Source organism: Oncorhynchus gorbuscha, linkage group LG15 (assembly GCF_021184085.1).
Source record: "Oncorhynchus gorbuscha isolate QuinsamMale2020 ecotype Even-year linkage group LG15, OgorEven_v1.0, whole genome shotgun sequence".
Taxonomy (NCBI): domain Eukaryota; kingdom Metazoa; phylum Chordata; class Actinopteri; order Salmoniformes; family Salmonidae; genus Oncorhynchus; species Oncorhynchus gorbuscha.
Genome location: NC_060187.1, coordinates 49,336,079 through 49,364,066, shown reverse-complemented (window position 1 = coordinate 49,364,066; position 27,988 = coordinate 49,336,079). Strand labels below are relative to the sequence as shown.

Sequence of the window (27,988 nt, the reverse complement as noted above, 5' to 3'; positions counted from 1 at the left end):
ATATATTTTGATTTGTTTAACACTTTGGTTACTACATGATTCCATGTGTTTTTTCATAGTTTTGATGTCTTCACTATTCTACAATGTGGAAAATTGTACAAATAAAGGAAAACCCTTGAATGAGTAGGCGTTCAAAAACTTAGTGTATGTAAACTATTTTTAAACTCTTGTCTGTATTCTGTTTCTAAATGTTGTCTATCACTAACAGCACTATATCACCAAGTAAAATAAAGTTGATTCTGAAATAACAACAACTTCACCGACGAAGATAAACACCAATGCACAACAGGAACCATTCAAGGCGGTGAAGGTGGAGCCTTCACATTAAACGACTGGGGTTTGCCTTCCTCTTTGACCGACACACCCCCATCGCCTCCCCCTAGCGGGTCGCTGCCCACGGAGGCACGGGTCAGCCGGCAGACGGTACCAACGAAGGAGGGGTACAGGGTCCTGATGGAGCCCCGGGACCAGTCCCAGCGGGGGTAGAGGCGCTTGAGGACAGCGCGGCGAAACAGGATGTACACCCAGGGGTCCAGGATTTGGTTCCAGGTGGCGAAGCGAATGAAGAGCAGCAGGTAGTGGATCCGGAGTGGGCTCCCCGAAAACACAGTCTTTGTAATAAACACCTGTGGAGTGTAAGGGGAAGGAGGGAGGAATGGGTGGAGGAGAGCGAGGTAGATAGAGAGAAAAAGAAAGTAATAGAGAGAGAAAAATAAAGTAATAGGGAAAGAAATAGAAGGACAGAGAGAGAAAGACAGAAAAGGATGAGAGATGGATATACATAGAGAGGAAAGGACAGAATAAGGCGAGAGAAGGCAAACCATTTACAGACAGACAATGAGAAGGGGGAAAAATAAAAACAATAGATAGAGGGACAGAGGAAGTGAGAGGAAGAGTGAGAGTTGTCATCAGTCATTTGAACACACAAGTGCAGCAGCTTCGGCCTTCACAAACACACATACATACATACACACTCAAACAGATGTCTGAGACCAGGACTCGGTCCACCCAGGGAGTACATTGCTGGGCTAATTTGGGCCGGGCCTCTGAGGCACTGGCCCAAGCGTCCACAGAGCAATCATTCTCCCATATAGGCATGCCGCTAGCCTTATTGCTAGTCCCATTAGCGCCAGGGCAACAACACTTTTGGGAGCAGCTAGATATGCTAACAAGCTCGACTCATCAGGCATAACATATGCACTTGTGTTCAGCAAATAATTTGCATTTTACAGATGCATCTAACGCAATTGTAGGATCTTAATTTGAGCCGGTTTGCTACAGCAGGAAAATAATCCTGCAGCAACAGAACATAGGAATTATGTGTACTACAAATAATGGACATTTTTTTATATGGGTTGATACATTTTTTGCAAATCAAGTCTGTCATTTTAAAGTGGAAATCACAAACTTTAGAATCCTTTTAAAACCTTGAATACACTACAAGTTGACATTTTTTGCAACAAAAGAGTGATACAGATGTAGGAATTTTAATTGTATGTCAAAAATACTAACAGACCCAAAGTGACTTAGTGTCTCAGAACTGCAGCTAACAGCCAGTGAGTCAATGCGGTCGAAGGAGTCATGCCCATAGGGGGCACAAGGGCATGTGCCGTAATTGTAAATAAAATATATACACTGCGTTTCAAAATTTTGGGGTCACTTAGAAATGACCTTGTTTTTGAAAGAAAAGCAATTTCTTTTGCCGATTAAAATAACATCAAATTGATCAGAAAGAGTGTAAACATTGTCAATGTTGTAAATTACTTTTATAGCTGGAAACGTCTGATTTCTAATGGAATATCTACATAGGCGTACAGAAGCCCATTATCAGCAACCATCCCTCCTGTGTTCCAATGGCATGTTGTGTTAGCTAATCCAAGTGTATCAGTTTAAAAAGGCTAATTGATCATTGGAAAACCCTTTTGCAATTATTTTAGCACAGCTGAAAACTGTTGTCCTGATTAAAGAAGCAATACAACTGGCCTTCTTTAGACTAGTTGAGTATCTGGAGCATCAGCATTTGTGGGTTCAATTACAGGCTCAAAAAGGCTAGAAACAAATAATTTTCTTCTGAAATTCAGTCTATTCTTATTCTGAGAATTGAAGGCTATTCCATGCGAGAAATTACCAAAAAACTGAAGATCTGGTACAACGCTGTGTACTACTCCCTTCATAGAACAGCGCAAACTGGCTCTAACCAGAATAGAAAGGGAAGTGGGAGGCCCTGGTGCACAACTGAGCAAGAGTGTCTATTTTGAGAAACAGACAAGTACTCAACTGGCAGATTCATTAAATAGTACCCGTAAAACACCAGCATGAATGGCAGTGTAGGGTCTGGGTGTTTCAGCAATGGGGCGGAGGTGAAATGCCCCTTCAGCAGGCAGAAGGTCTCATCAGCTGCAGGATTCCACGCCAACTTTCGAGGACCACCTCTGACGAGAGAGGTGAGAGGAGAAGCGATGGAGCTGAAGTTCCTGATGAAGCGGCGGTAAAAGTTGGCAAACCCCCAAAACCGTTGTAGTCCCTTTATGGTGGTTGGGTCTGGCCATGACCTGATCACATCTACCTTTCTTTCCTCCATAACAACTCATTGCGGGCTGATCCAATATGCCAAGAAGGAGACAGCGACCTGATTGAACTGACACTTCTCCGCTTTCACATACAAATGGTTCTCCAGGAGGCATCCCGGGACTACCTGGATGTTGCCGATGTTCTACTCCAAGGTGTTCGAGTAGATCAGGATGTCATCGATATACACGACCACCTGGCGCCCAAGCATGTCCCGAAACACCGCGTTCACAAATGCCTGAAACACCGATGGAGCATTGGTTAAACCATAAGGCATCACCAAGTACTTGTTGTGCCCAGACACTCTGCTGGTCTCGCCTTGTGCCCTTATAGTACGAACTGGCCATGACAGACCCAGCAGACTTGGACCAGTTCCGCCACGCTGTCTCCATGCAGGGAGCCACCATTGGGAGGCATGAAGAGTTACTACAGGACCTTTTAGAAGGGCTTCGTTCCCTGACGGAATGCCACGACTAAGGGTTTAAGGATATTATGGAGCAAAATCAGGGAGTTAGTTATTAGGCAGCCTGCCACCTCTGAGAACCCCCAACCACCAAGTAACCTTTTCCCTATTAGTGGTGAATTTGCACAGCCTACTCCAGCTCCCCGAGAACCACGCTTACCACATCCGGAGCGCTACTCTGGGGATCCTGGTACTTCTGGGGTTTTTCTGTCTCAGTGCTCTCTTATTTTTGAGCCAAAGTCATCTTTGTTTCCTTCGGACCGATAATGTCGGGAAGGGTGCTCTCCTGGGCTACGGCAGTTTGGCAGCAACAATCCGACATTTGTCATCATCTGGAGGATTTCATGGCAGAGGTGAGGAAGGTGTTCGATTATCCGGTATCCGGGAGAGAGGTGGCCCAAAAACGTATTGAACTACCTCAAGACTCCCGTAGTGTGGCAGACTACTCTGTTGACTTTCGCACGTTGGGCACAGAGAGTGCCTGGAATCCTGAATCTCTTTTCGATACCTTTCTTCACGGATTATCCTAGATGGTAAAAGATGAGCTAGATGCTCGGGAATTACTGGTGGACCTCAATTCCCTCATCGCCCTCACCATTAGACTTGATGGACATCTAAGGGAACGCAGGAGCGAGAAGAGGTCTGGCCTAGGTCACACTCATTCATCCACAGTGGCTCGAAGGAATCCGAAGGCTGTTTTTTTTTTAGAGACGATCCAAAGCCACCCGAGCTCCCTCGAGAATCGTCGGCAACGGATGAGCCTGATACTCCCTTTCTGGGAAATGTCCAGATGGATCCTGGAAAGGTGAAAGCAGTGGTGGATTGGCTTCAACCTACATCCAGGGTGCAGTTGCTACGTTCCTGGATTTTATTAACTTCTACCGCGGTTTCATTCGGGGTTACAGCAACCTGGCGGCCCCCCTCTCTGCACTCACCTCTCCCAATGTACCGTTCACATGGTCTCCAGCTGTCGACAGAGCCTTTGTCGACCTGAAGCATTGGTTCACCATAGCACCCATCCGGATCCGTCATGTCAATTTGTGTTGTGGTAGAGGTTGATGTAGCACTCGCCCCGTAGCACTCACTTCCGTCATCATGAAGTGCTTTGAGAGACTAGTCAAGGACCATATCACCTCCACCCTACCTGACACCCTAGACCCACTCCAATTTGCTTACCGCCCAAATAGGTCCACAGACGATGCAATCTCAACCACACTGCACACTGCCCTAACCCACCTGGACAAGAGGAATACCTATGTGAGAATGCTGTTCATCGACTACAGCTCGGCATTCAACACCATAGTACCCTCCAAGCTCGTCATCAAGCTCGAGACCCTGGGTCTCGACCCCGCCCTGTGCAACTGGGTACTGGACTTCCTGACGGGCCGCCCCCAGGTGGTGAGGGTAGGCAACAACATCTCCTCCCCGCTGATCCTCAACACGGGGGCCCCACAAGGGTGCGTTCTGAGCCCTCTCCTGTACTCCCTGTTCACCCACGACTGCGTGGCCACGCACGCCTCCAACTCAATCATCAAGTTTGCGGACGACACAACAGTGGTAGGCTTGATTACCAACAACGACGAGACGGCCTACAGGGAGGAGGTGAGGGCCCTTGGAGTGTGGTGTCAGGAAAATAACCTCACACTCAACGTCAACAAAACTAAGGAGATGATTGTGGACTTCAGGAAACAGCAGAGGGAACACCCCCTATCCACATCGATGGAACAGTAGTGGAGAGGGTAGCTAGTTTTAAGTTCCTCGGCATACACATCACAGACAAACTGAATTGGTCCACTCACACTGACAGCGTCGTGAAGAAGGCGCAGCAGCGCCTATTCAACCTCAGGAGGCTGAAGAAATTTGGCTTGTCACCAAAAGCACTCACAAACTTCTACAGATGCACAATCGAGAGCATCCTGGCGGGCTGTATCACCGCCTGGTACGGCAACTGCTCCGCCCTCAACCGTAAGGCTCTCCAGAGGGTAGTGAGGACTGCACAACGCATCACCGGGGGCAAACTACCTGCCCTCCAGGACACCTACACCACCCGTTGTTACAGGAAGGCCATAAAGATCATCAAGGACATCAACCACCCGAACCACTGCCTGTTCACCCCGCTATCATCCAGAAGGCGAGGTCAGTACAGGTGCATCAAAGCTGGGACCGAGAGACTGAAAAACAGCTTCTATCTCAAGGCCATCAGACTGTTAAATAGCCACCACTAACATCGAGTGGCTGCTGCCAACACACTGTCATTGACACTGACCCAACTCCAGCCATTTTAATAATGGAAATTGATGGGAAATGATGTAAATATATCACTAGCCACTTTAAACAATGCTACCTTATATAATGTTACTTACCCTACATTATTCATCTCATATGCATATACTGTACTCTACAACATCGACTGCATCCTTATGTAACACATGTATCACTAGCCACTTTAACTATGCCACTTTGTTTACTTTGTCTACACACTCATCTCATATGTATATACTGTACTCGATACCATCTACTGTATGCTGCTCTGTACCATCACTCATTCATATATCCTTATGTACATGTTCCTTATCCCCTTACACTGTGTATAAGACAGTAGTTTTGGAATTGTTAGTTAGATTACTTGTTGGTTATCACTGCATTGTCGGAACTAGAAGCACAAGCATTTCGCTACACTCGCATTAACATCTGCTAACCATGTGTATGTGACAAATAAAATTTGATTTGATTTGATTTTTTGTTTCTGATGTTGGAGTGGGGGCCATGCTGTCCTAGTGATCTGCCCAGGACCAAAAGCTTCATTGCCTTTCCATGATCATTCTCTTGCCTACCCCGTTTGGATTGTTGAATAAATATCAAGACTCAAACCATCGGTGTCTGCATCTGGGTTTTACCTGGTGCCCTTATACCTCTCAGATGCCGATCAAATTGTTAGCACTCCGCAGGTCCAGCTTGGTAAAACAAATTGGGCCCCGTGCAGCTGTTTAACCTGTTACTCCTACCCCCTACTTTTCCGAACATTCTGTTAAAAATCGCGCAACATTTCAGCGCCCTGCTGCTCATGCCAGGAATATAGCATATGCGTATGATTAGTATGTGTGGATAGAAAACTCAGACGTTTATAAAACTGGTTAAACCACGGCTGTGACTATAACAGAACGTGCGTTTCATCGAAAAGCGCAGGAAAATCTGACCACTGAAAATGGAAATATATATCCATCCGCCACTTCAACCCATTGATAAAGGCGAACCACAATAAATGGGGCTGAGATTGCAATACCTACAGCTTCCACACGATGTCAGTCTTGTCATTTGCCTAGGCTTTGTTTCTTGGTCAAACGAAGAAGAGACAAGACATTTGTTCAGGTCTCTGACCGGATATTTTGGTTGAGATTTACCCGGACATTATTTCCAGACGGACAGCTAAAGAATATACATCGCCTCGTGATCAATTTGGTCGCTTATTAACGTGTACTAATACCTAAAGTTGCATTACAAAAGTATTTCGAAGTGTTTTGTGAAAGTTTATCGTCGACTTTTTTAATTTAAAAAATGACGTTACGTTATAAGACGCTATTTTTTTCCGTTTATCACACAGTCTTCATAGATCGATATCTAGGCTGTATGGACAGATTTAATTAAAAAAAAGACCCAATAGTGATTATGGGACATCTAGGAGTGCCAACAAAGAAGATGGTCAAAGGTAATGAATGTTTTATATTTTATTTGTGCGGTTTGTGTAGCGACGACTATGCTAATTATTTTGTTTACGTCCCCTGTGGGTCTTTTGGGGTGTTACATGCTATATCAGATAATAGCTTCTCATGCTTTCGCCAAAAAGCATTTTAAAAATCTGACTTGTTGCCTGGATTCACAACGAGTGTAGCTTTAATTCAATACCCTGCATGTGTATTTTAATGAACGTTTGAGTTTTAACTAGTACTATTAGCATTTAGCGTAGCGCATTTGCATTTCCAGATGTCTAGATGGGACGCCTGCGTGTCAGGTAGGAGCAAGAGGTTAATGGCGGCCGGAACCAACTGGAGGGGGAAGAGACTTCTGTAGTCAGTACACAGAAGAAGACCCCCATCCTTGACCACGAAGATGCAGTGGTGGAAAAAGTAATGAGTAAAAGTAAAGATACCTTAATAGAAAATAACTAAAGTAAAAGTGAAGTTCACCCAGTAAAATACTTGAGTAAAAGTTTAAAATTATTTGTTTTTTAAATATACTAGTAAAAGTAAATGTAAAAAAGCTAAAATATACTTAAGATAAAAAGTAAGTAGAAATTATTTCATATTCTTTATATTAATCAAAGCAGACAACCACATTTTCTAGTTTAACACTTCAACACTGATATAATTTACAAACGAAGCATGTGTTTAGTGGGTCCGCCAGATCAGAGGCTGTAGGGATGTTCTCTTTATAAGTATGTGAATTAGACCACATTTCCTAACCTGCTAAGCATTCAAAATGTAACGACTACTTTTGGGTGTCAGTGAAAATTTATGGAGTAAAAAGTTCATTATTTTCTTTAGAAATGTAGTGATGTAAACGTTGTCAAATACCCCCAAAAACTGACTTAAGTAGTACTTTTACTTAAGGACTTTACACCACTGCGAAAAAGAAGCCAGCCAATGCAGGGGAGTCAGATGGGCGGATGAAATCTTGTTGGAGAGCCTCCTGGATGTGCTCCTTCAAAGGCTTGGTTTCAGCCACCGACGGGGTAGATGCGGCTGCGCAGAGGCGCAGAGTCTGTAAGCAGGTCGATGGCTCAGTCCCAGGGGCAAAGAGGAAGACAGGTGGCGTGAGCCTTGTAGAAAACCTCCCAGAGATCCTGGTAAACCTCTGGGATGTCAGCCTGGAGGAAAACCACAGGATTCTCAATCTACGTGAAACACAAGGTAAGGAAAAGCAGGTCTTCCGGCATCTGGGTACCCAGGCCGTAATCTCCATCCTCGGCCAGGACATGGTGGGGTCGTGGCGTTTAGCCACGGGAGGCCGACTTTGTGTACGGGTGCCTGGATAATGAGGAAGGTGATGCTTTCTTGGTGCTGGACTCCCACGGAGATGGTGAGTAGTGCTGTGATGTGTGTGACTGTGCCAGATCCCAGTAGTTGTTTATCCAGTGCTTGAACTGAAAACGGAGAGGAGAGCGGGTATGATGTTCAGGGAGGAGGCAAGGGCGTGGTCAATAAAATTCCCCGTGGCTCCGGAGTCAAATAAAGCTGTGGAAACAACACAAGGGAGAGACAGCTATTGAAATAGGTACTAAGAAAGGTTTGTTGGAGAGTGAAGATGAATAGTCACACCCTGATCTACCCCATGAGACGGATGATCATTGGACCGTCCCTCTGCTTTAGTGACTCTTGGGTTAGAACTTAGTGGACACAGTATGAAAGGTGAGGGCATACTCCGCAGCAGTCTGGTCCTCCTGTCGTGGTTGGAGTAGGCGCTCAGTGTTGGGAGCTCCCGTTTGATGAGCAAAATAGAGGGAGCACTGGTGGAGGAAGGCACAGCATTTGGATGGAGTCCTGTCATATTTGTCTGGAAGGGACAAACGGGCATCGCTGACCTGGGCAGACTGCTGAATGGGCTGGGGTGCTGGGTGAACTCATGGTAGAGGATCCTCCGCTCGTTGGGGGTGACTCCCTTGCGGAAGAATCTAGACGTTGAAGAACTCCGTTCCCAGGTGTGCCAGCTGATCGTGGTGTTGACGAGGTAGGTACCCCGTTCGCCGACCATCTGGGAGACATCTTGGTTGGCTGCCGTTTCCATTCTGTGAGGCAATATTCTGTAACGTAGATGCAGATGTGTCAGGAAGCAAGTGCAGTTAATGAGTTTAATGAAGAACATTGAACAACACAAAACAAGAAAATTAAGAAAAGTCCATATTTTGGTTGTGGCATGAATGATTCAGGCATTTGTATGATCAGGTTCGAGATGAGGTCCGGACAGTCCCAACAGCCCAAACCAATGTGGGGTGAGTGAAGACAGGGGTGCTATAAAAAAAAAAAATCTTTGCCTCAGTCTTGACTCCTGGCACAGGATGTAAACCCAGGGGTCACATATCTGATTGAAGGTGGCTGGAGTGGCGATTTCCTATGAAAAGCCACTTGCGCAGGAGAGATCTGTCCATAACACAGCAAAAATCAGATATCCAAACGTTTTGGGGTGAAGTTCCCATGTATTGCGCATATAAAATTTAAATAGCTCCTAAACACATTCCTGTAGAAAAGGTGCAGAGAGATGCATTCTATAAGCTACGTCTGTGATACGGTAAGAACTGTATGTGCTCTCCTGTGCTAACCCTTCCTGGTCACCTGTGCTACCCACACACACTACCCTCTAGTGTACAAAACAAGTTAAAATAACCCTTCAAATCAAATCAAATTTTATTTATATAGCCCTTCGTACATCAGCTGATATCTCAAAGTGCTGTACAGAAACCCAGCCTAAAACCCCAAACAGCAAACAATGCAGGTGTAGAAGCACGGTGGCTAGGAAAAACTCCCTAGAAAGGCCAAAACCTAGGAAGAAACCTAGAGAGGAACCGGGCTATGTGGGGTGGCCAGTCCTCTTCTGGCTGTGCCGGGTAGAGATTATAACAGAACATGACCAAGATGTTCAAATGTTCATAAATGACCAGCATGGTCTAATAATAATAATAATAATAATAATAATAATAATAAGGCAGAACAGTTGAAACTGGAGCAGCAGCACAGTCAGGTGGACTGGGGACAGCAAGGAGCCATCATGTCAGGTAGTCCTGGGGCACGGTCCTAGGGCTCAGGTCCTCAGAGAGAGAGAAAGAGAGAATTAGAGAGAGCATATGTGGGGTGGCCAGTCCTCTTCTGGCTGTGCCGGGTGGAGATTATAACAGAACGTGGCCAAGATGTTCAAATGTTCATAAATGACCAGCATGGTTGAATAATAGTAAGGCAGAACAGTTGAAACTGGAGCAGCCCACTCATTTGACAGACATGTGACCAGTTTCAGGAAACTAGGCGTATGCTGCGGGTCACTACTTCACAGGACAGCCATTTGAACGTGAACTTTTTTTAAATCAAAATGTATTTTTGGCAAAAATGCCTTCTCGAACATGTGAACTTTCCCGTGCCTTAATAACAAACTTGTGTGGCATCTGTAAATATGAATAAAACTGTTAAAATTACGAGCCTAGTTGGTTAAGCCACATAAAAAGACTGCAACCTTCCTGCTAGCCATGATTGGCTAATATAATGAGTGGGCTGTATTATACATTTCTAATTTAGTCAGAAAGTTGTTTTCATTGCAAGTTGAAGCTTACTGTTAGCTAGCTAGCTGATGTTACATGGCTGGCTCGCTAACTAACATTACATGTATGATCTGTGTGTACAATCACAGGCAAAAGTTGAGAATGACATTAATATTAATTTTCACAAAGTCTGCTGCCTCAGTTTGTATGATGGCAATTTGCATATACTCCAGAATATTATGAAGAGTGATCAGATGAATTGAAATTCATTGCAAAGTCCCTCTTTGCCTTGCAAATGAAATGAATCCCCCCCAAAAAACACTTCCACTGCATTTCAGCCATGCCACAAAAGGACCAGCTGACATGTCAGTGATTCTCTCGTTAACGCAAGTGTGAGTGTTGACGAGGACAAGGCTGGAGATCACTCCGTCATGCTGATTGAGTTCAAATAACAGACTGGAAGCTTCAAAAGGAGGGTGGTGCTTGGAATCATTGTTCTTTCTCTGTGAAACATGGTTACCTGCAAGGAAACACGTGCAGTCATCATTGCATTGCAAAAAAAAGGCAAGGATATTGCTGCCATTAAGATTGCACCTAAATCAACCATTTATCGGATCATCAAGAACTTCAAGGAGAACGGTTCAATTGTTGTGAAGAAGGCTTCAGGGCACCCAAGAGAGTCCAGCAAGCGCCAGGACCGTCTCCTAAAGTGGATTCAGCTGCGGGATCGGGGCACCACCAGTACAGAGCTTGCTCAGGAATGGCAGCAGGCAGAGGTGTGAGTGCATTTGCACGCACAGCGAAGACTTTTGGAAGATGGCCTGGTGTCAAGAAGGGCAACAAAGAAGCCACTTCTCTCCAGGAAAAACATCAGGGACAGGCTGATATACTGCAAAAGGTACAGGGATTGGACTGCTGAGGACTGGGGTAGTCATTTTCTCTGATGAATCCCCTTTCTGATTGTTTGGAGCATCCGGTAAAAGCTTGACCGGAGAAGACAAGGTAAGCGCTACCATCAGTCCTGTGTCATGCCAACAGTAAAGCATCCTGAGACCATTCATGTGTGGGGTTGCTTCTCACTCACAATTTTCCCTAAGAACACAGCCATGAATAAAGAATAGTACCAACACATCCTCCGAGAACAACTTCTCCCAACCATCCAGGAACAGTTTGGTGACGAACAATGCCTTTTTCAGTGGCTCGGGGAACAAAACATGGATATTTTGGGTCCATGGCCAGGAAACTCCCCAGACCTTAAGCCCACTGAGAACTTGTTGTCAATCCTCAAGAGACGGGTGGACAAACAAAAACCCACAACTTCTGACATACTCCAAGCATTGATAATGCAAGAATGGGCTGCCATCAGTCAGGATGTGGTCCAGGAGTTAGTTGACAGCATGCCAGGGCAGATTGCAGAGGTCTTGAAAAAGAAGGGTCAACACTGCAAATATTGATTCTTTGCACCAACTTCATGTAATTGTCAATAAAAGCCTTTGACACTTATGAAACGCTTGTAATTATACTTCAGTACTCCATAGTAACATTTTTTTAAAACTCTGTTTATTAAGTTTTACACACACACACACACACACATAGACAAGACAAAAAAAATACAAATAAAAAAGTAGCTTTAAAGATACCATACTTTAGACAAGTTAAACATACCAGGCAGAAGGCTACAGAGGTTAAAGGGCAATCTATGGTACAGGGACAGAGCAAACACCTCACCATTGTTCCTGTAAACAGTCAAGGGATAAGGGTGGAGAAATGCAACCACTCACAGAGAGTCATGGCCACAGACCGACCATCCACTGGACAGGTTTTTTTTTTATACAATGCTTTAAAATAAATTAAAAAAATGATTATTCATGTATGCGTGAACAAAGTGTAAACATAACTGGGAAAAACAAGCTCACACTTCAGTCTCTGCCCGAGCAAGATGAACAAGGCATCTGCGGATCACAATCCATAAGCACATGGACCTTAATGCCCCCCCCAGCAAAAACACAGAGAGAGGCTCCTCCAACCCTTAAGTCAGACTTATTTTAGTATTAATTGGAATGCCATCAGAGGATGGACTGTTTAAAGTAAGACAGGAATGGAGCCCAAGCCTCATTAACCAGTTTGGTGTTCCCACGTGAATTGAATTGGATTTTTTCTAGTTTCAGAGAGCACAACACATCCCTCACCCAATATTTATAAGATGGGGGAGCTGCCATCTTCCAGTTCTGTAGTATTAGCCGTCTAGCTAAAAGAGTTGTATAAGCAACCGTGTCCGACTGGATTCTTGATAGGGGGGTACCCATGGGCAGTACTCCAAAAAGGGCTGTAAGGGGAGACGGATCTATAACAGTGTCATATATCAGAGAAACATTTAAATATTAATTCCCAGAAACCTGACAGTTTATGACAGCCACAATAAATATGCAACAGTGTGGCTGGTTCCACTTTACATCTGACACAGGTAGGATAAAAATCAGAGAATATTCTTCCAAGTTTGGCCCCTGACCGACCAGTGGATACGGTGAACCACCTTGAATTGAATGAGGCTGTGTCTAGTGCTAAAAGAGGATGAGTGCACCCTGTGCAGCACAGATTCCCAGGCGTCTTCCCCAAGTTCCTCCCCCAAATCCTTTTCCCATCGAGTCTTTAAAGGCACCAAAGAAGGGTTCTGTAAGTCATGAATGATTGCATATACATCTGAAATTGCGCCCCTAGGAAGCTTGTTCAGCTCCAAGATGCTCTCTATAGCTGTATTCGCAGGCCTATTGGGAAATCCAGGTGTGTTAGCCCTGACAAAGTTTCTAGTCTGGAGATAGCGGAAAAAGTGGGATTGGGGGAGATTGAACTTTTCCTGCAGCTGAGAAAAAGAGGCAAATGTATCAAAGAATAATTGGGCTAGCGAGGAGAGGCCTAGTGAGTGCCAAATGCCAAAAGCCCCATCATTCAAAGATGGAGGAAATAAAATGTTCTGATTGATTGGACCTGATAGAGAAAAGCCTCGGAGGTTAAAGGCTAAACGGAACTGATTCCAAATTTTAAGAGACTGCTTTACAATTGGGTTGACACACCTTTTTCCTAGGGACACTGGGAGAGACAAGCACAGCACAGAGGAAAGTGCTGCAGGTTTACACGATTCAGACTCCATCTGGACCCAGAGTGGTCTAGGGCCAGTAGGATCAGTCTGCAGCCAGTATAGAATGGCTCTGAAATTTGCAGCCCAGTAGTATGTCTGAAAATTTGGTAGAGCTAAACCCCCCAATGACCTAGGATTCTGTAAATGTTTTCTACCAATACGTGGTACCTTGCCATCCCAAATAAAATGCATGAATGTTTGATCCAGTGAAATAAAAAAAGATTTGAATAAAAATGGGTAAACATCAAAATAAATATAAAAATTTGGGCAACACATTCATTTTAATGACATTAATCCTTCCGATAAGAGAAAGGGGTAGCGAATTCCAAAAAGTAAAAGATTGAAACAATCTGTCTGCTAGAGCAACAAAGTTTTCCTGAAACAAATTTGAATATTTCCGTGTCACTTTTACTCCCAAGTAAGTGAATTGATCCCGGACAACCCTAAATTGAGAACTTGTAAAAGAGCACTTTAAAGCAGCCTTGTTTACCGGAAAAAGCTCACTCTTGCCTAGATTCAGCTTGTACCCTGAGATTGATCCAAACTTTTTAAGAACAGATAGGGCACGTGGCAATGAGGTATCGGGGTTGGAGATAAACAAAAGGAGGTCGTCAGCATACAGCGAGACTTTCTGCTCCCAGCCCGCCCTGATTGTGCCTTGAATGGCATCATTAGAGCGTAGTGCAATGGCGAGAGGCTCGATTGCCAAAGCAAACAACAAGGAGGCGAGTGGGCAACTCTGTCTGGATCCGCGGTGCAAGGGAAAATAGTCAGAGGACAAGTTATTAGTCCGTACCGAAGCCATGAGGGAAAAATAAAGAATCTTTATCCACACAATGAATTTGGGGCCAAAGCCAAATCTATAAAGGGCAGCTGTTAGGTAATCCCACTCAACGCGGTCAAATGCTTTTTCGGCATCAAGTGAGACCACCACCTCCGGGTCCTGCGACGCTGGGGAGTACAGTATATTCATAAGGCGCCTAATATTGAAAAATAAATGCCTATTTCTCACAAAGCCAGTCTGGTCAGAGTGTATTATTTGGTGCAGCAAGCCTTCCATATGGATGGCTAAAAGCTTAGCTAGGATTTTGTAATCACAGTTTAAAAGCGAGATTGGGCGATAGGATCCACATTCCAGGGGTTCTTTGTTTTTCTTTAGTAGTAATGAAATTGAAGCCTGATAAAGACTAGGCGGTAGCTTTGAAGAATTGAGGCACTCTGCAAATAGTCGAGACAAGAATGGGCAAAGCAGACCAGAAAACGTCCTGTAAAATTCGGTTGGAAAACTGCCTGGACCCGGTGATTTACCACTTTTCATTGCGGACACTGCTGTTGCAATCTCCTCAAGCGTAAATTATTCTTCTAAATAGTCATGGGAGTCTGTATCAATTGAAGGCATATTCAAGCCATTAAAGGAGGAGTCAATCAGCAAGGGGTCTTGAGGGGATTCAGAGGTGTATAGAGCAGAGTAAAATTGTTTAAATTGATCAGTGATCTCTTTATGTATAACTTTGGTGGCACCAGACGGGGTCCTTATTTGTGGGATTAAACGTGAGGCCTCAGATTTACAGATCTGATGCGCAAGGAGTTTACTGGCCTTGTCGCCTTGTATCGAGCTCGCAAGAGTAACTGTTCAGCTTGCCTGGTAGAAAGCTCATCAAATTCAGATTGGAGTAGTTAGCGCTCTTTATGCAGATCAGAGGAAGGATCCGTAGCATACTTCTCATCCAGTGTGGCTATGGACTCGCTCAGGTCCCGAAGTCGCTGGGAGCGAACTCTGTTTTGGTTGGCTGTATAAGAAATAATTTGGCCGGCTGTATAAGAAATAATTTGGCCACGTAGGTATGCTTTGAGAGACTCCCATATGGTAGAGCAGGACATACCTGGTGTTGAATTAGTTTCTAGGAATAAGGTGATTTCAGAAGAGATGAAATTGACAAACTCCTTATCTGAGAGTAAAATGGGGTTGAGACTCCATTGATAACACATAGGAGGTCGCTGGGGAAACTCTAGTTCAAGCAATAATGGTGAATGGTCAGAGATAACAATACTCTCGTAAGTACACTGCCGAAGGTTAGGCAGAAGTTTGTCCAAAAAGAAGTAATCAATCCGGGAGTATGTTTGTGGAACATGAGAATAAAAGGAATATTGTCTATCTGTAGGATGTAGGAAACGCCAGGCCTCAAACATAGCATATTTCTGAAGAAAGGATTGAATAAGTAGGGCACATTTAGATGGGCCTGTATTTGTTTGTGAGGACTTGTCAAGAACTGGGGACCTTTTACAGTTGAAATCCCCCCCTAAAATCAACAAATGAGAATCTAAATTGGGAATAGTAGACAGAAAGGAAGAAATGAAACTTGTGTCATCCCAATTGGCATAAACACTAGCCAAAACAAGAGGGGTAGAAAACAGTTCACCTGTTACTATGACGTATCGTTCCTTAGAATCAGCAATAACCTCAGAAGCTACAAAGGGAGTAGCTTTATCAACCAGAATAGCAGCACCTCTTGATTTACTATGAAAGTTTGAGTGGAACACTTGACCAACCCAGTCCTTACGCATCCTAAAATGCTCACCAGTCCTCAAGTGAGTCTCTTGTAGAAATGCAATATTTGCATTCAAACCCTTTAAGTGTGTCAACACCCTCTTACGCTTCACCGGGTTGTTAACCCCTTTGGTATTCCAAGAAATGTACTTGCTCGTATTATTTTGGCCCCTCTGGGCATTCCCGTTATTCAACCCTGTCATTAGAGCATAGAATGGAAAAGCAATGAGCGCCCAAAACCCCCAGAATAACTTGTCTCAGAGTAATAATGTACGGTGGTAAATGTTTGGAAAAAGTACAGAAAAAAAAACAGAAAAAAAACTAAGACAGAATGACAACATTAGAACTGAACAATTCAACCTGCCCCCCCACCCCCTCCCAGACAATACACCCCCAAACGAGGTACAAGCCTAAATAGAACATGTTCTCTTCACACCGTATGTCTGTGAGAGTGCGGTCTTAAACCTAAACCCACAGTCCCGCTCTTTAAAGTCGCGTTTTGTTAGTGGATCAAGCAGCAAAAAGAAAGATTTGTATGTATTTTTTCAAATTAAAAAAAGGCGAATCCCTTGTGCAAACGGAATGACAAAAGCACCACTTGTAGATGTATATAACTGTATTCCCAGTCTTATAACAGGCATTGAGAGGGAAAATAAATCAAATGTATAAAGGCTCTCAGCCAAAAATCTAATTTGAAGTAAGAAAATCGTATTAAGACAATCAAAAATAATAGTAATTATAATAGTAGTCTAGTTGAAGCTGAGACAGCTTACAACCAATACCAAAAAACTAAGTGTGCACAACGTTGAACGTTTGCTGGGCATAAATGACGCTCAAAACTTTTAAAATTAAAGTGAGGCCCCAAAAACCGTGTAGCCTCGGGAGACATTTACTGTTAACTGGGTCAATGCAAACGGATGCAGTAAACAAATAACCAAAAATATTTTGAGTCACAGAGACAATGTGTAAACAAACTAAATAGGTGAGTGAGATAAGGCACGCACACTAGACGATCAAAACATTAGATCACCTTAAATAAGCCTGAATAGTTTCACCAACTATACAAGACTAGCCTGTTATGTCTAAGCATAATTGTACCACAAGTGGGTTACTTACTATCCACAGTACGCAAGCAACAGTTGCTGAACTGTGAGCATATTCAAGACTTCTTGATGTGACGTTGAATGTGAGCCATAGCCTCATCCAGAGATTCAAATGTGTAGTCTTTACCCTTGTGAGATATCCATAAACGGGCCGGGAATGGCAGTCCATACTTGGATGGTCCCGAAGTACTCGTTTGGCCTGTCTGAAAGCTGCGCGCTTCCTGGAAACAGTGGGGGAATAGTCCTGGTAGATGGAAAAGCTCTGTCCTTGAAAGCTCAGAGTGGTATTGCAGGCTCGTCGGAGGATCTCCATCTTCTCATGAAAAAAGTGCACTCAAAGAATTTTGTCACGGGGCCTCTCCCCATCCCGGGGCTTTGGGCGCAGCGACCGGTGGGCTCGATCAATCAGGGGCTTTTCATCTAAGGCAAGAACATTCTTCAGCAGCCCCGAAACAAAATCTGTGGCGCGGTGCATTTCGGCGGACTCTGGGACCGATACAAGTCTCAGATTATTGCGGCGAGAGAATCCCTCTAGACTCACGCAGCTCTCCTTCACCTTTTTCAAATCCGCAGCTAGGCGTTTAACTTCAGCCTCCAGGGATGTAGTTAAAATCGGAGACATTAGTAGCGGAGGCCTCCAGTGCCGCAATCGTTGTAGTGTGTGACGCAGTTGTTGTTTTGAGTATTGTGATTGCTGGCACAGTCTCGTTCCGCAGGATGGTTAAATCTGCTTTTAAAGTATCAGAAAACTCCTGTATTCTGGCCTCAATCGTAGCAACCACCTGTGTTTTAATTTCAACTATCTCAGAGCGTAGTAGTTTGATGGCCTCGAGAATGTTCATTTCAGCGCCGCCAGGCCAAGCCGCGCCCCCGGTTAAAAAGTGTGCGTCCCCGGGCCCTCAGACTCAGGAGAGGGCGGTGATGAGAGCGGTTCTTGTAGGCCGGGTTCTTAAAGTCATGCTTTTGGCCTTATATTTGGTCGACATGCTGACATTTGGAAGCAAAGTCGTCTTTGAAAATAAATACGGTGCTGCTGCAGAATTCACATAAACTTTAAGAATACCTCGGGAGCAAATGGAAAACACGTCAGTCGCACATGGCGTCCCCTACCATCCCCCTCCATAGTAACATTTGACAAAAATATCTAAAGACACAGAAGCAGCAAACTTTGTGGAAACTAATATTTGTGTCATAGTCAGCAGAAAATGATGGTAGCAGTAGACAATGATGGTACATTGCATTCAATTTGAAATCCGCAGCAGGTGAAACAGCCGCACTATTCTCCCCAGGCACATTTGTTACTGTTTTGTTTTGAAAATGGGGTGGAGGAGCATCCTGCATCATGGTAAAAAAAAGATCATAGAACCGCAGGGTGTGTACTATCGCATGTGCAATCATGTGCAACGGTGTCGGGGGGGGGGGGGGGGTGTTTGTTGTTTATGTCTATGTTGTAGTAATATCAAAAACGGACAGGACAGTTTCACAGCTAAGGATTCCAGCTTAGAAATGACATACTTTCTCACAAATACTGACTTTCTCACAAATACTGAGTGATGATTAAAATGTGTTTGAGAGGATATCTTGTTCGCCTGACCTACGTGCATATATACTGTACAGTGCCTTCAGAAAGTATTCACACGCCTTGACATTTTCCACATTTTGTTGTGTTACAGCTTGAATTTAAAATGGATTAAATTGAGATGTATTGTCACTGGCCTACACACAATACCCCATAAAGTCAAAGTGGAATTATGATTTCAGAAATAATAAAAATAAAACAGTGGAAATGTCTGGAGTCAAATAGTATTCAATGCCTTTGTTATGGCAAGCCTAAAAAAGTTCAGGAGTACAAATTTGCTTAACAAGTCACATAAGTCGCATGGACTCACTCTGTGTGCAATAATAGTGTTTAACACGGTTTTGAAATGACTACCACATACAATCATCTGTAGGGTCCCTCAGTCGAGCAGTGAATGTCAAACACAGATCAACCACAAAGACCAGGGTGGTTTACCAATGCCACACAAAGAAGGGCACGTAAAGTTATTAATGACACTTTGGATTGTGTATCAATACACCCAGTCACTACAAAGCTACAGGCGTCCTTCCTCGCTATCACGTTTCAGGGAAGACCCAGATGTATTACTTTGACATTGTCTACAAGTTTATTACTAGAAGAGGGGGCAGGCAAAACGACATGTCGATGGCATGCAGAGGTCAGTAATCCATATCAGAGTTCAAAAGGTACAGAACAGCAGGCAGTCTCGAGGTCAATAATCCAGTGTGGTGTGACAAGGTACAGAAACGGCAGGCAGGCTCAGGGCAGGCGGAATGGTGAAAACTAGAAAACTGGAACTAGAAACAGACAGGCGCAAAGGAAAACCGCTGGTAGGCTTGACAAATAAACATGAACTGGCAACAGACAAACAGAGAACACAGGTATAAATACAATGGGGAAGATGGGCAACACCTGGAGGGGGGTGGAGACTAGCACAAAGACAGGTGAAACAGATCAGGATGTGACACTAACTCAGTTGCCAGAGAGGAATGATTCCACTCAGGGATTAAACCACGAGCCAATGGTGACTTTAAAACAGTTAGAGTTTAATGGCTGTGAAAACTTAGGATGGATCAACAACATTGTAGTTACTCCACAATATTAACCTACATGACAGAGTGAAAGAAGGAAGCATGTATAGAATAAAAATATTTGTAAAAATTAATCTGTTTGCAATAAGTCACTTAAGTAAAACTACAACGCATTATGTTTGAGGCAAATCCAACATGACACATCACTCTTCATAATTTCAAGCAAGGTGGTGGCTGCATCATGTTATGGGTATGCTTGTAGGCTAAATGATAAGGACTAGGATAAAAATAAATTAAATAATAGAGCTAAGTAGAGGCAAAATCCAACAAAAAAAACCTGATTCAGTCTGTTTTCCAACAGATACTGGGTTGACAAATTCAACTTTCAGCAGGACAATAACCTAAAACACAAGGCCAAATATACACCGGAGTTGTTTATCAAGACATCATTGATTGTTCCTGAGTGGCGTAGTTAGTTTTGACTTAAGTCGGCTTGAAAATCTATAGCAAAACTTGAAAACGGCTGTCTAGCAATGATCAACAACCAATTTAACAGAGCTTGAAGAATTTTTTAAAGAATAAATATTGAACAATCCAGGTCTGCAACGCTCTTAGAGCCTTACCCAGAAGTACTCACAGCAGTAATCGCTGCCAAAGGAGTGTGAATACTTATGTAAATTAGATATCTGTATTTCATTTACAAACATTTCTAAAAACATGTTTTCACTTTGTCATTAAGGGGTATTGTGTGTAGATGGGTGAGAAAAATCAACAATTTTATTCATTTTGAATTCAGGCTGTAACAAAACAAAATGTTAAATAAATCAAGGTATATTAATACTTTCTGAAGGCCCTGTATGTACTTTTTATTGTGTGTGCATGTGTTGACAGAGTGCCATAGGCTGCCACTTACCAGCAGGGGGCACCAGCAGATGGAAGCGATCATCATGATCCAGATAAGCTGCACCATCATCTCCACCTCGTAGTCACGGCGCCGCTGCCTAGCGTCCTGGCTGCAGCACACCTTGACCAGGGTCACCACGCTTATTGTGTTGAGCAGGAAGGACACGGCGATGGACAGCAGCCCTACCAGTGAGAAAAGCAGGCAAAAGGCCATGTCGCTTGCCTCTGAGCTAATTTTAAAGAAGCACCAGGAGCCCGGTATCTGCATGTGGTAGCTCCCAACACCAACCAGGGGCAGCAGTGAGATGCACCCTGCCCCTGCCCATACCAGCAGCACTATGGACACTGCCCGCGACTTGGTCATCATGCTGGTCGAGCGGGCGAACGGCCGATTGATGCCCACGAAACGCTCCATGGCCATGGTGGCTCCCAGCAGAAGCGGGCACAGGCCGTAGAAGACCATAGACATGCCCATGAAGTTGCAGAAGTGGCAGTGTGGGTCCAGGAGGCGCCAGTTGAACTGGGTGAAGTGGAAGGAGACCACGATGGAGCCGGTGACCAGGAGGCCCATGAAGTCGGTAAACACCAGGCCGCAGAGGAAGATGAGGAAGGAGGAGCGCGATCTGCTTTGCGTGCGTAGGAAGGACTTCAGGAGGACCACGAAGGCGATGAGGTTGAAGGTGAGGCCCAGTGCACTAAACACTGATGAGAAGTAGGCGGAAGCAATGGTGTGGGTGTAGTTGAAGGGGGGACTGTTGATGGAAAAGCACAGTGGGGTCGACTCGTTAGAGTGGTTCATGGTGGCTGGAGGAGGTTTGGCTATTCCCAACGCACTTCAGAAGAGAAGGAGGAACTAGTCCATTTTGAAGATTTCCATTGTCTTTTTTCTTCACCCTGACAAATGAGAAGACAGAATTTTGGCTTAGTCAAAAATGTGTAGACAAATTTATGAAATTTCAGTTTACCTGAGGACAGAATCATAAACGGTGTACACTTCCATTCAGCAGAGACTATATAATATGTTATGGCTGAATTGTTGTGGCTGAGTAATTATTCTAAAACTGGAATAATTACACTCAACTGACCTCAAAAACTACTTACAGCTTTCAAACATCTAGTTTCTGATGAAAAACATGGAAACTGTCTGGGAATTGCCAGAGACCTCACAATACGATATTATCATGATACTTAGGTGCCGAGACGATGTATTGTGATTCTTAAGATTCTACATGCATTTATGATACGATACTGCAATTGTATTGCAATTTGATGTTCTAAACTTATTGCTTATTATATGTCTACTGCAGAGAGACAATAGAGAGCCTGAGAACATTTGTTTTGGCTTGGGGGGCAAGGGTGGGTAAGGATGGGAGGGTGGGACAAGCTTGGCTTGGGGGTGGGGCAAGGGGGAGTAAAGGTGGGAGGTGGGAATAAGCTTGGCTTGGGTGGGGTAAAGGGGGGAGAACAGGGAGGTGGTGGTGGAGTGGGATGGATTTGGTTTGGGAGAGAGAGAAGGACTTAAATGTATAATTATATATTTTTTATGTCTTATAAACCCATTGTAAAATGAATACGAGTTCTGGACAGATTAGGAAAGGATGTTGAATCATTAGTATTCCTTGTTTGTTATTAGAACTAAGATTTATTGGTGGTTATTGGTGAGAAAGGCGAGGGGCTGTCTGGGGGATTGGGATGGGGTGACTGGGAGGGCATCAAACACTTCTCTGAGGTGTGCGTGGGGCCTACACACATCCCATTTGAGTCTCTCAGAGGATCAACTCACCCCAAGTAGACCCCCACCATCCACTATACTTTACAAAACAACCACAGTACTTAAGTGGTAGTCCTTCTTCAAACGTACAGTCAAAAGTTTGGACACACCATTCAAGGGTTTTTCTATATTTTCTACATTGCAGAATAATAGTGAAGACATCAAAACTATGAAATAACATATGGAATCATGTACTAATATATATATTAGATTCTTCAAATTAGCCACCCTTTGCCTTGATGACAGCCTTGTACATTTTTGAAATTCTTTCAACCAGCTTCACCTCGAATGCTTTTCCAACCGTCTTGAAGGAGTTCCCACATATGCTGAGCACTTGATGGCTGCTTTTACTTCACTCTGCAGTCCAACTCATCCCAAACCATCTCAATTGGGTTGAGGTCAGGTGATTGTGGAGACCTGGTCATCTGATGCAGCACTCCATCACTCGCCTTCTTGGTCAAATAACCCTTACTCAGGCTGGAGGTGTGGTGGGTCATTGTCCTGTTGAAAAACAAATGCTAGTCCCACAAAGAGCAAACCAGGTGGGATGGCGTGTCACTGCAGAATGCTGTGGTAGCCATGCTGGTTATCATTGACAGTGTTACAAGCAAAGCACATCATCACACGTCCTCCTCCATGCTTCACGGTGGGAACCACATGTGGAGATCATCTGTTCACCTACTCTGCATCTCACAAAGACATGGTGGTTGGAACCAAAAATCTTACATTTTGACTCGTCAGACCAAAAGGACAGATTTACACCTGTTTAATGTCCATTGCTCGTGTTTCTTGGCCCAAGCAAGTTGCTGAAAATAAATGCAGTTGATAGTGAGAGGACATTTCTTTTTTGCAGAGTTTATAAGTTTGTTTTGTTTAAACAAACTTAGTCAATAACACAAAAGAAAATAAATCTATGTACAGTGTGTGGAAATGTAGAAGAGTAGGGAGTTAGGCAATAAATAGACCATAAGAGGCAAAATAATGACAATTTAGCATTAATACTGGAGTGATAGATGTGCAGCTGATGCTTAAAGTTAGAGAGGGAGATATAAGACTCCAGCTTCCTTGATTTTTGCAATTCATTCCAGTCATTGGCATATTTATATATTATCAAAAAAGGTAAATGATTTGGTAAGAGGAAATGTAAAATAAATCAATGTCAGAATTAAAAAGTAATGTTGGACTGACCAGTGTAGATAGTTTCAAATACATGCAACTTAAGTTACATATCAGAAAATATCGATTTGAAATGTTTTGGTCATCAGAGCAACCTTGAGGGAATCTTATTTGAGTCAGAAAATGATGTTCATATGATAAGATATACAAAACCTTGTAGAGAGCATATCCAACTGAATGTCTCTTAGAAAAATATATCAACTATTGGAACCAAGATGGAGGGAAAGGTGGAGCATAACTAAAGAAATTACAGTTAACAAAAATGTAGGCTTAATCCAGTATAAGATCATGTACATAATGTATTATACAAGAAACAAAACTAAGTAAATTAGTTTTGATCAGTCATGGAAATAAAAGTGCTGAAAACATGTCTCAATTTACTATTAAAAATAAGATGGAGAACAAGCTATAGGATGAAAAATACAGGCAGGCATATAGCCGACTACCACTAGCTGACGCTATATATATTTTAAATTCAAATATGTAACTGTATCAATCCCCCCCACTACTGAAAAAAATTCCATAGCCTGGTGGAACCAGCCTGATTGCTACATTTACACTTTTATTAAACAGAGTGATCAGGCTGTTGCCACCTGGCTTATCTTAACATGCAGACACTGTTTAAACAGCAGACCCCTTACAAAAAAAGATTGCAGTTTTGAAACTGCAGTAAAAAAGCAAAAACTGCAGTTGACTGATACTTTGAATGCAGTAATTGCAGAATAACTGGAGTGTACTGCAGTTGAACTTCAGTTATACTGCACTCTATCTACAGTTACACTGCAATAAAAAAAGGTTATTTTGGAGGCAGTATTTGCAGTCTAATGCAGTTATACTGCACTTTAACTATCATGGTTCCTCCTGGCACCAGGGGGCGGCAGAGACCGCCCTAGAGACTTTTATTGGACTCAGATGTGTCTTATTATTTCATGATTGTTTCCCTATTAAAAGAGTTGCGTATTCCTTGAAGGAATGGCATGCATTATGAGGGAGATGTTGCAACCAGGCTCCAGTCTTCCCTGTCTACCTCCATGATTTGACTACACCGTCACGAGAGTAATTACACTGAAGCACTCAGCCACTATCATAATCCTCATTTCTGTACTCATTCAATTTTGTTTTCCAACTAATGAGAGTCGATTACCACTGGATAAATGCACCAAAAAGAGAGAGGACAGGAAATTAAAGATGACAACTAGTATTACAACAATTATTAATTACAACAGGAATAACAGTGTATGTATGGATTGTGCCATTTTTAATGCATGCCTTAGTTGCAGTCCACCTCTAAATGGCCTAAATTACGATATTGTGCTTTTCCTTTTAAGATCATGAGGTCAGGAAAAGCTTAATCATGGCGCTATCATCTAATGTAGTCAGTCTCCAATTTCCTTGCAATTTCTAGTAGTTAGGAAAGCAGCATCTTTCCATAATAACAAAAATTGGGTTTGTTAATCACATTTTGAATATGAAATCTGATATTGTCTGCCAGATGCCCTCTCATCGGTGTTAACAATCGGTCTCTACATCTACTAGAAAATACTATCAAATGCTCAACAGTTTTAGAGAATAGGCAGCAGGATAAGTAAGCCATCATTGTAAATAAGAATGTGGTCTTAACTGACTTGCCTAGTTAAATAATGGTTAATTGTTTTATTTTTAAGAAAACAAATAAATTGGCAACAGGTGCGCCATGTTCAGTCAACAGTTTTATGTCATGTGAATTTAGATTTGAGTTTTATGTAAGAGCTTTCAAATTGTTTAAATGAGAACCGTTTACGGTAATGTATAGTTTTATAAGTCTGGCTGTGGTCAATTTACAGTAGCCTAACCAGTTTAAAATAGCCTATAGGGCCTACTGCATCGTTGTCACATGACCTGGGGGTCTGCCCTACATTCCCTCAGCCCAATTTTCACTCAGTACCCACAGAACCAATTTCAATCAGATTGGCACGAATATTTATTGTTATAAGGTAGAAAAATCTGGATTATTTTCAGCATCCATGAATATGTAAGCGTATGGGACCTGCTGAATATGTTCAATCATTATGACCATGAACTTTTGTCAATATTACAGCAGAATTGCATTTTCTGAGATTACTCAAGTAAAAACAGTTTAATGCTTTCTCTGAGCAGTTTTTTTTCAAAGTACAAAAATGATGTTACAATAAACATACATCTGATCTGTTATTGATGATCCTTATTTATTGATTCAAGCAACAGTGAATCAAGTTACCAAAAGATCTGTGTACCTCAAGGATGTGAAAAATATTTTTTCCCCCCTCCTAAACAGGGTTACAATCTGTTTTTCCTCTCATTTGGCTTGCTAACGCCTGGTTTAGAAGATAGAACTGAGGGAACACAAGGCTGAGTAAAGATGGGGCTGAGGGAACATAGCGTGAGGGAAATACTGAGGAAACGTAGAGCTGAGGGAACATGGGGCTGAGGAAACATACATGCCAGCTAGCATAACGTTCTGAGATCCATAAGTTTCTTAGAGCTTGGTGAGAGCGTGGTTGTCCTATGGTTATTTTGCATACTATACTATACTTCCCACAATGTTCTGGGAATTGCTTGCCATGGAACATTCTCAACACATTTAAGAAACTTGACAAAATAATGTTATTTTCTTCGCATTCAGAACGTTTCCTAAAAGTATATTTTTTTCAGTATTTTTCATCCTGTATTGTATCCAAATATTCAGAATAACCATCATATCAAAGTAAATTTGGAGTCATGCAATGATATGGCGTGTGTTACAAATGTGCTAGCTGGGATGGTCCCATGGCCAGTTCTACCCTTATTGTTTTAGACTTGGGATTGCTGGACAGCTTGACACAATTAATTCGAAAATACAATTCCATCACGAGGCTGTACGAACAGCAATACGCAAACAAAACACATCTATAGTAGACTCAATTAAAAAAATACATGATCATTTCTTAGTGAAATTGTTTACAACACCATTTCATGTAGACTAGGCACAAGCAAAACAACTTACAGTATTGTCCACTGGAAGAAGATACAGCCCATAGGCTCCGTAAATATGTTAGAAAGACATAAGTTTGTGAATATTTGAATAGTCTAGAACTAGAATAGCCTACAATGACCTGTTAATTTCGGTTTAAAAAAACGTAACATGTAACCTACCTTTCCACAGCAGAGCGTCGCTGTCAAACACAAGTCATCAGGCGAAGTTGACGGCACCTCATCTAATCGATTCCTCGAGTCCTTGCCCGCCGACTCGCATTTCTGGGTGTCAAGATTCGGAATTGACTCCTCGACTCCTAAGATTCAATATTTTTTGCAACGGAGGAAACTATTTACCTTGTATATTTCAAAAACAAATCTCACAGCAAAGAAAGAGCGAGCTAGCGATAGATAGAGATGCAGACAGTCGGAACCGTGCATCGGTAATCATAAAATGTAGGCTATAGGAATTTATTGTCTTGCAATGTAGGGACAATCAATGAGTGGGCTGAGCTATTCTACACACAACAGACCGAAGACCAAACACTAGCGAAGAGGAGCAGGCGAGGGAGAGAGGATCAGGGCAGGCAGACAGGCAGTCAGGCAGTCAGTGCCGTTCGCATAGGCTATATCTTGGTAATCTGTATCTAACAAAGCCTAAAATATAATTTTGGTCAATTTACGAGGCAATCACTATGGTGTACGGCTAAGGTATTATTCGTTGTACCAGTGAATTTAAGTTGAACATCGCCAAATGTATCAGTTTAATTAGGCCTACATTTGCAATAAAATGTGTTTTCTATAGTTTAGGCTATTTAATTAAACCCTGTTTTATGGCATAGGTGAGGGCTCTCCAATTCTGTTCCTGGGTAGCTACCTTCCTATAGGTTTTGCTCCAACCCCACTTTAAACTAACCTGATTCAGTTTATCATCCAGTTAATTAATTAATCAGATGCCCTAGATTAGGGTTGGAGAACCTAACGAATGGTAGCTCTGCCATGGATGGATCACTAAAATAATCAGTATGATCACACTTCAATTTAAATGCACTGAACAAAAAGATAGTTTGGAAAAACGAACTCATCTTGTGTGAATCGTCCTCTGGAATAACGCATATCCTTGGATAATAATTACAAATCCAACGTCTCTAGTAACACCCATCCAAATAGGGCTATAACCAGTGGTGTAAAGTACTTAAATACTTTCAAGCACTATTAAGTCGTTTTTTGGGATATCTGTACTTTACAATTTATATTTTTGACAACTTTTACTTCACTACATTCCTTAAAAGTATGTACAGATACCCCCCAAAACTACTTGTGGTCGTTTACACCACTGCACTTGCCTTAATCACGGTGTGTCTCGTATCAATTCCACAGTGTCCCCAAGATAGTGAGTGTGGTTATGATGTCATAATAGTCGTAGGCCTACGTTTAGGTAACGGACCTCACGAGAGACACCTGTATATGAAAACATACATAATTGATAGAACCATGCAAAATGCCTCTAAAGTTCCCGGA

At 42.9% G+C, this 27,988-nt stretch overlaps 1 protein-coding gene across 2 annotated transcripts; it reads right to left on the bottom strand.

Moving 5' to 3' along the window:
* Nucleotides 1-93: 93 nt before the first annotated feature.
* Nucleotides 94-27,182, bottom strand: LOC123997469 (thromboxane A2 receptor-like). 2 transcript variants are annotated; one of them, XM_046301744.1, is made up of 3 exons: nucleotides 26,648-27,182; nucleotides 20,561-21,444; nucleotides 94-626 (listed from the first exon to the last, which is right to left on the bottom strand). In XM_046301744.1, exons 2-3 carry the CDS (start codon nucleotides 21,347-21,349, stop codon nucleotides 297-299), a joined length of 1,119 nt encoding a protein of 372 aa, XP_046157700.1. In that variant the 5' UTR covers nucleotides 21,350-21,444; nucleotides 26,648-27,182; the 3' UTR covers nucleotides 94-296. The 2 variants fall into 2 exon arrangements, with proteins under 2 accessions (XP_046157700.1, XP_046157701.1); XM_046301745.1 differs by lacking the exon at nucleotides 94-626 and adding an exon at nucleotides 7,397-8,828.
* Nucleotides 27,183-27,988: the final 806 nt, after the last annotated feature.